The 7,500-nt window shown below is 43.5% G+C and overlaps 1 protein-coding gene across 2 annotated transcripts in view; it reads left to right on the top strand.

The window, feature by feature from the left end:
* dennd6b (DENN/MADD domain containing 6B) overlaps positions 1-7,500 on the top strand; it is a 19,250-nt gene that overhangs the window by 3,120 nt on the left and 8,630 nt on the right. Inside the window, exons 5-15 of one of the 2 annotated variants that reach the window (XM_031321534.2) lie at positions 216-296; positions 462-621; positions 1,502-1,581; positions 2,658-2,717; positions 4,051-4,106; positions 4,915-5,037; positions 5,206-5,301; positions 5,875-5,969; positions 6,096-6,161; positions 6,597-6,661; positions 7,478-7,500. The exon at positions 7,478-7,500 is cut by the window's right edge and continues 67 nt beyond it. In XM_031321534.2, the coding sequence (XP_031177394.1) occupies positions 216-296; positions 462-621; positions 1,502-1,581; positions 2,658-2,717; positions 4,051-4,106; positions 4,915-5,037; positions 5,206-5,301; positions 5,875-5,969; positions 6,096-6,161; positions 6,597-6,661; positions 7,478-7,500 (905 nt within the window). The remainder of the gene's footprint in view (positions 1-215; positions 297-461; positions 622-1,501; positions 1,582-2,657; positions 2,718-4,050; positions 4,107-4,914; positions 5,038-5,205; positions 5,302-5,874; positions 5,970-6,095; positions 6,162-6,596; positions 6,662-7,477) is intronic. The other variant, XM_031321535.2, reaches the window with a different exon arrangement.

The raw sequence follows: 7,500 nt of genomic DNA, 5'->3' as shown, positions 1-7,500 counted from the left end.
CTCATAACTATACTATAATATAATACTAATATATTATAATATATATTATAATATATTATAATATATAATTATATTATAATATATACTATAATACTCATAACTATACCATAATATAATACTAATATATTATAATATATATTATAATATATTATAATATATATTATATTTTAACACGTAGTAGTATCGGTAACTTCTGTCTCTCGTCGTCTCCACAGACCGAAGCGTCCCATTTCTTCGGTTACGTCTATTTCAGACAAGTGAAGGACGTTTCTGTGAGGAGAGGATACTTCCAGAAGGTCAGTCACCTGACACCTGTGCTGGCTTCCCATTGGTCGACGTAAACCATGCCTGTCTTCCCATTGGTCGACTCAAACCATGCTCATTTGGGGTTTTATTTCCAGTTTAAATGCAGCGAGTCGCGGCCCAAAGTGCATGTTAATTATGGGATGTCTGTGTTTCAGTCTCTGGTGCTGGTATCCAGGTTACCGTATTATGGGATGTTTTCTGTGTTTCAGTCTCTGGTGCTGGTATCCAGGTTACCGTATTATGGGATGTTCCACTCACTGCTGCAGGCCGTTGCTCCCGAGTTCTTCGAGAAGCTGCAGCCGTGTCTGGAAGCAGGTGATGATGTCACGCTTACATCATAACCATGGTCCGAGGTCACGGAGTCCCAAATATATGACCTCACATTATGTAAATCACGTTTACACACTAGGACAGAGAGACAGGTAGAGAGACAGACAGAGAGACAGGTAGAGAGACAGACAGAGAGACAGGTAGAGAGACAGGTAGAGAGACACAGGACAGAGAGACAGGTAGAGAGACACAGGACAGAGAGACACAGAGAGAGAGACACAGGACAAAGAGACAGGACAGAGAGACAGACAGACAGAGAGACACAGAGAGAGAGACAGAGAGACAGGTAGAGAGACAGGTAGAGAGACAGGTAGAGAGACACAGGACAGAGAGACAGGTAGAGAGACACAGGACAGAGAGACACAGGACAAAGAGACAGGACAGAGAGACAGACAGACAGAGAGACACAGAGAGAGAGACACAGGACAGAGAGACAGACAGAGACAGAGAGAGAGACACCGGACAGAGAGACAGACAGAGACAGAGAGAGAGACACAGGACAGAGAGACAGACAGAGAGACACAGAGAGAGAGACACAGGACAGAGAGACAGGACAGAGAGACAGACAGAGACAGACAGAGAGACACAGAGAGAGAGACACAGGACAGAGAGACAGACAGAGAGACAGACAGAGACAGAGAGAGAGACACAGGACAGAGAGACAGGACAGAGAGACAGACAGAGACAGACAGAGAGACACAGAGAGAGAGTCACAGGACAGAGAGACAGCATTACTGTGATCAGAGAGAAGCGAGGGATGAAGTGAGGGAAAAGGAGAGAGAGACTGTTGAATAGCCATCAGACTCGGTGTGTAAAGATATTAACCTGCTGAAGAGTCAGCTGACGTCTTCTCTCGTCCAATCAGTGTGCAGCGAGATCGACCAATGGCCTTCCCCCATTCCTGGACAGACGCTCCACCTGCCGCTGATGGGCGGGGTTTTACAGGTGAGAGGCGGGGCTTGTATAAGAGGGGGCGTGTCCTCTATGTGTATCATCTTGTTGGAGATGAGGCAGGTCTGTGCAGAATCGATCACCGGCGATCGGCGCCCATTGCATGCTGGGTAGATTTGTGTCCGACTTGCTCAGACGCACACGTGGGCAACGATGACCTCACGAGATCAAGGCAGCTGATCTAACAGCTGATTGGTTCAGAATCGACTCAACATGATGACGTTTTATATAAAGTTTTGATTGATTTTGAATCAGACGGATTTTAACTATTAGTCTGATTTAAAGGCTCGTTCTGGACAGAACACCTGTTGTTGGCTGATAGCGACTTCTAGAAATCTTATTATATACTATATATATATATATTATATTATTTATTAACATCAGCCTGAAGGCTGCTGGAATCTGTCCGACTGACCGCGGCTTTTAGCCCCCCCCCCTACTGGCGAGGCATTTGCCCCCTTCCCCTACTTGCGCGGCGTTTAGCCCCCCCCTACAGGCGAGGCGTTTGGACCCCCCCTACAGGCGAGGCGTTTGCCCCCCCCCCCTACAGGCGAGGCGTTTGGCCCCCCCCTACAGGTGCAGCGTTTAGCCCCCCCCCTACTGGCGAGGCATTTGCCCCCTCCCCCTACTTGCGCGGCGTTTAGCCCCCCCCTACAGGCGAGGCGTTTGGCCCTCCCCTACAGGCGAGGCGTTTGGCCCCCCCTACAGGCGAGGCGTTTGGCCTCCCCTACAGGCGAGGCGTTTGGCCCTCCCCTACAGGCAAGGCGTTTGGCCCCCCCTACAGGCGAGGCGTTTGGCCTCCCCTACAGGCGAGGCGTTTGGCCCTCCCCTACAGGCAAGGCGTTTGGCCCCCCCTACAGGCGAGGCGTTTGGCCCTCCCCTACAGGCAAGGCGTTTGGCCCCCCCTACAGGCGAGGCGTTTGGCCCTCCCCTACAGGCAAGGCGTTTGGCCCCCCCTACAGGCGAGGCGTTTGGCCCCCCCTACAGGCGAGGCGTTTGGCCCCCCCTACAGGCGAGGCGACGCTCTTCTCCAACGAGTCTAAATGTTTTCTGTATATTTTCTTCTTCAGGTTCGGATTCCTTCCAAAACAGACAAACCAGGAAGTCCAGTCAGACAGACTGATAGACAGGTAAATATAGTCCTTATTAACATTATTAACATTATTAACAGGTAAATATAGTCCTTATTAACATTATTAACATTATTAACAGGGAAATATAGTCCTTATTAACATTATTAACATTATTAACAGGTAAATATAGTCCTTATTAACATTATTAACAGGTAAATATAGTCCTTATTAACATTATTAACATTATTAACAGGTAAATATACTTCTTAACATTATTAACATTATTAACAGGTAAATATAGTCCTTTATTAACTTTATTAACATTATTAACAGGTAAATATAGTTCTTATTAACATTATTAACAGGTAAATATAGTCCTTTATTAACTTTATTAACATTATTAACATTATTAACCAGTAAATATAGTCCTTATTAACATTAACAGGTAAATATAGTCCTTTATTAACTTTATTGACATTATTAACATTATTAACAGGTGACTATAGTCCTTTATTAACTTTATTAACATTATTAACAGGTAAATATAGTCCTTATTAACATTATTAACATTATTAACATTATTAACAGGTAAATATAGTCCTTATTAACATTATTAACATTATTAACAGGTAAATATACTTCTTAACATTATTAACATTATTAACAGGTAAATATAGTCCTTTATTAACTTTATTAACATTATTAACATTATTAACAGGTAAATATAGTTCTTGTTAACATTATTAACATTATTAACCGGTAAATATAGTCCTTTATTAACTTTTTTAACATTATTAACATTATTAACAGGTAAATATAGTCCTTATTAACATTATTAACGTTATTAACCGGTAAATATACTTATTAACATTATTAACATTATTAACCGGTAAATATAGTCCTTATTAACATTATTAACATTAGTAACAGGTAAATATAGTCCTTATTAACAGTATTAACATTATTAACCGGTAAATATAGTCCTTTATTAACTTTATTAACATTATTAACATAATTAACATTATTAACAGGTAAATATAGTCCTTATTAACATTATTAACATTATTAACATAATTAACAGGTAAATATAGTCCTTATTAACATTATTAACAGGTAAATATAGTCCTTATTAACATTATTAACATTATTAACATTATTAACAGGTAAATATAGTCCTTATTAACATTATTAACATTATTAACATAATTAACAGGTAAATATAGTCCTTATTAACATTATTAACAGGTAAATATAGTTCTTTATTAACATTATTAACAGGTAAATATAGTCCTTTATTAACGTTATTAACATTATTAACTTTATTAACATTAACTTTATTAACAGACTGTAAACTGTAATCTGAACAATAAAGTCTTCTTTGTGTTGTCAGAACGTGCTGCCGGCTCCGACTGTGCTGCCCTCCGTCCACGAACTGGACCTCTTCAAGTCTGTCCTCTTCTATTATTGTTATTTGATATATATAAAATATTAAATAGAGCGGGGAAGTTCCGCCCCCTAGGAAGGGGTGGGGCTAAGACACAGGAAGGGGCTTCTTTTGTTTATTTGTGTTGAGAATAATATTTTAGAGGAATAATAACAGAATTGTCGGTACACGATCCGTTCTGCCTGCACGATCTGTTCTGCACATGCGCAAAATGTTCGCGCATGCGCGGTTGTACGAGGATTTACGACACTGCACGATCTGTTCCACGCTTCCAGTCGACAGCCAAGCTAACGTTAGTTTAGCTAACAGCTAATTCGGCTAACTGCTAGCTGAGACAGCATGTAATAACTTTAAAAGACCCTCAAAATAAAACTTGAAAATAAACGTTGACATATATAACAAACACCTAACATATATAACAGCTGTTACGTCAGTTCTACTTTACTTGTGCTCATTTAAAATAGAATCACTCAATACTTGTCTTTATTGTTATTACTGTGAAGTCTTAATTTAGCTGTAGCCTGCTTTTCCCATTACGTTTGAGTTAACGTTATTTTAGACTGAATCTAGCTGTCAGCTAGCGGTTAGCCGAATTAGCTGTTAGCTAAACTAACGTTAGCTTCCCGGTGGAGGCTAGCCATAGGCTAGCGTGGAACAGATCGTGCAGGTCGTATGGATACGTAAAACAGTATTATCTTGCGCATGTGCAGAACGGATCGTGCAGGCAGAACGGATCGTGTACCGACAAGAATAACAGAATGTTTATTATCAGGATGAATAAGTAACTTCCTGTTGACCTTTGACCTCCAGGTGTTTCCAGCCGGTCCTCGTTCACCTTCAGATGTTCTGGGAGCTCGTGTTGCTAGGGGAACCACTGGTCGTCATGGCGCCATCTCCCACCGTCTCCTCGGAAACCGTGCTGGCTCTCATCAGGTAACTCAACAGCCAATCACAGAGCAGTGTGTGTGTGTGTGTGTGTGTGTGTGTGTTTGTCTCAGCCAATCACAGAGCAGTGTGTTTTTCTCTCAGCCAATCACAGAGCAGTGTGTGTGTGTGTGTGTGTGTGTGTGTGTGTGTGTGTGTGTGTGTGTGTGTCTCCAGCATCATCAGTCCTCTGAGGTTCTGCTGTGACTTCCGTCCGTACTTCACCGTCCACGACAGCGAGTTCAGAGAGTTCACCACCAGGACGCAGGCTCCGTCAGTAATATGCTGTCTGTCTCTCACCTGTCTGTCTCTCAGGCTCCGTCAGTACCCTTCTACACCTCAATATGCTGTCTGTTTCTCACCTGTCTGTCTCTCACCTGTCTGTTTCTCAGGCTCCGTCAGTACCCTTCTACATCTCACCTGTCTGTCTCTCACCTGTCTGTCTCTCAGGCTCTGTCAGTACCCTTTAACACCTCTATATGCTGTCTGTCTCTCACCTGTCTGTCTGTCTGTCTCTCAGGCTCCGTCAGTACCCTTCTACACCTCTATATGCTGTCTGTCTCTCACCTGTCTGTCTGTCTGTCTGTCTCTCAGGCACCGTCAGTACCCTTCTACATCTCTATATGCTGTCTGTCTCTCACCTGTCTGTCTGTCTGTCTGTCTGTCTGTCTCTCAGGCTCCGTCAGTAACCTTTTACATCTCTATATGCTGTCTGTCTGTCTGTCTGTCTGTCTCTCACCTGTCTGTCTCTCAGGCTCCGTCAGTAACCTTTTACATCTCTATATGCTGTCTGTCTCTCTCCCCTGTCTGTCTCACCTGTCTGTCTCTCCCCTGTCTGTCTCTCAGGCCTAACGTGGTCTTGGGCGTCACCAACCCGTTCTTCATCAAGACGTTTCAGAACTGGCCGCACGTCGTCCGCCTCGGAGAAACCAAGATGGCCGGTAACTCTTCTTCTCTTCTTTTTATTTCACTCTTTCTTTACCTTTTTCTTCTTCTTCTTCTTCTTCTTCTTCTTCTTCTTCTTCTTCTTCTTCTTGTTTTGTCCTAATCAGCTGTTTGGTCTTCAGGTGATTTACCCAAACAGGTGAAGGTGAAGAAGCCGTCCAAACTGAAAACTCTGGAGACCAAACCAGGTGATCACTTATTAATCATCATTAATTATTAATTAATTCACCTAAAATACAGAGATAGACCTGATAGAACGGATCCACGCAGAGATAGACCTGATAGAACGGATCCACGCAGAGATAGACCTGATAGAACGGATCCACACAGAGATAGACCTGATAGAACGGATCCACACAGAGATAGACCTGATAGAATGGATCCACGCAGAGATAGACCTGATCCACGCAGAGATAGACCTGATAGAACGGATCCACGCAGAGATAGACCTGATAGAATGGATCCACGCAGAGATAGACCTGATAGAATGGATCCTACGCTAAAAGTCCTGATTATTTACATGGAGTCTGGTGGGTTTGGTGATTTCAAGGCTGTTTCATTTACTTTAAGCTAAACCAGGTGATCAATATGTTTAGTTATTAAAGTTCACTTCCTGTCTGCAGGCGTCTACACGGCGTTCAAGACGTTTCTACACAAAGACAAGATTCTGATTAAAAGACTACTGAGGGTATTTATTCATTCTCTCTCTCTGCCTGCCTGCCTGCCTGTCTGTCTCTCTGCCTGTCTCTCTGCCTGCCTATCTGTCTCTCTGCCTGTCTGTCTCTCTACCTCTCTGTCTCTCTAACATGTCTGTTTCTCTGCCTGTCTGTCTCTCTAACCTGTCTGTCTCTTTGCCTGTCTGTCTCTCTACCTCTCTGTCTCTCTAACATGTCTGTTTCTCTACCTGTCTGTCTCTCTAACCTGTCTGTCTCTTTGCCTGTCTGTCTCTCTACCTCTCTGTCTCTCTAACATGTCTGTCTCTTTGCCTGTCTGTCTCTCTACCTCTCTGTCTCTCTAACATGTCTGTCTCTCTAACCTGTCTGTCTCTTTGCCTGTCTGTCTCTCTACCTCTCTGTCTCTCTAACATGTCTGTCTCTCTAACCTGTCTGTCTCTCTACCTGCCTGTCTGTCTCTCTACCTGTCTGTCTCTCTACCTGTCTGTCTCTCTAACCTGTCTGTGTCTCTACCTGTCTGTCTCTCTACCTGCCTGCCTGTCTCTCTAACCTGTCTGTCTCTCTACCTGCCTGTCTGTCTCTCTACCTGCCTGTCTGTCTCTCTAACCTGTCTGTCTCTCTACCTGCCTGTCTGTCTCTCTACCTGCCTGCCTGTCTCTCTAACCTGTCTGTCTCTCTACCTGCCTGCCTGTCTCTCTACCTGTCTGTCTCTCTACCTGCCTGTCTCTGTACCTGTCTGTCTCTCTACCTGCCTGTCTGTCTCTCTACCTGCCTGTCTCTGTACCTGTCTGTCTCTCTACCTGTCTGTCTGATGATGGGTTACTGTGTAGGGGATTCAGAGGAAGCGTCCGTC

The sequence above is a fragment of the Sander lucioperca genome, chromosome 20, assembly GCF_008315115.2.
Source record: "Sander lucioperca isolate FBNREF2018 chromosome 20, SLUC_FBN_1.2, whole genome shotgun sequence".
NCBI classification, from domain to species: Eukaryota; Metazoa; Chordata; class Actinopteri; order Perciformes; family Percidae; genus Sander; species Sander lucioperca.
Note: the sequence above shows the minus strand (reverse complement) of the source record. Positions and strands in the feature narration are given on the sequence as shown.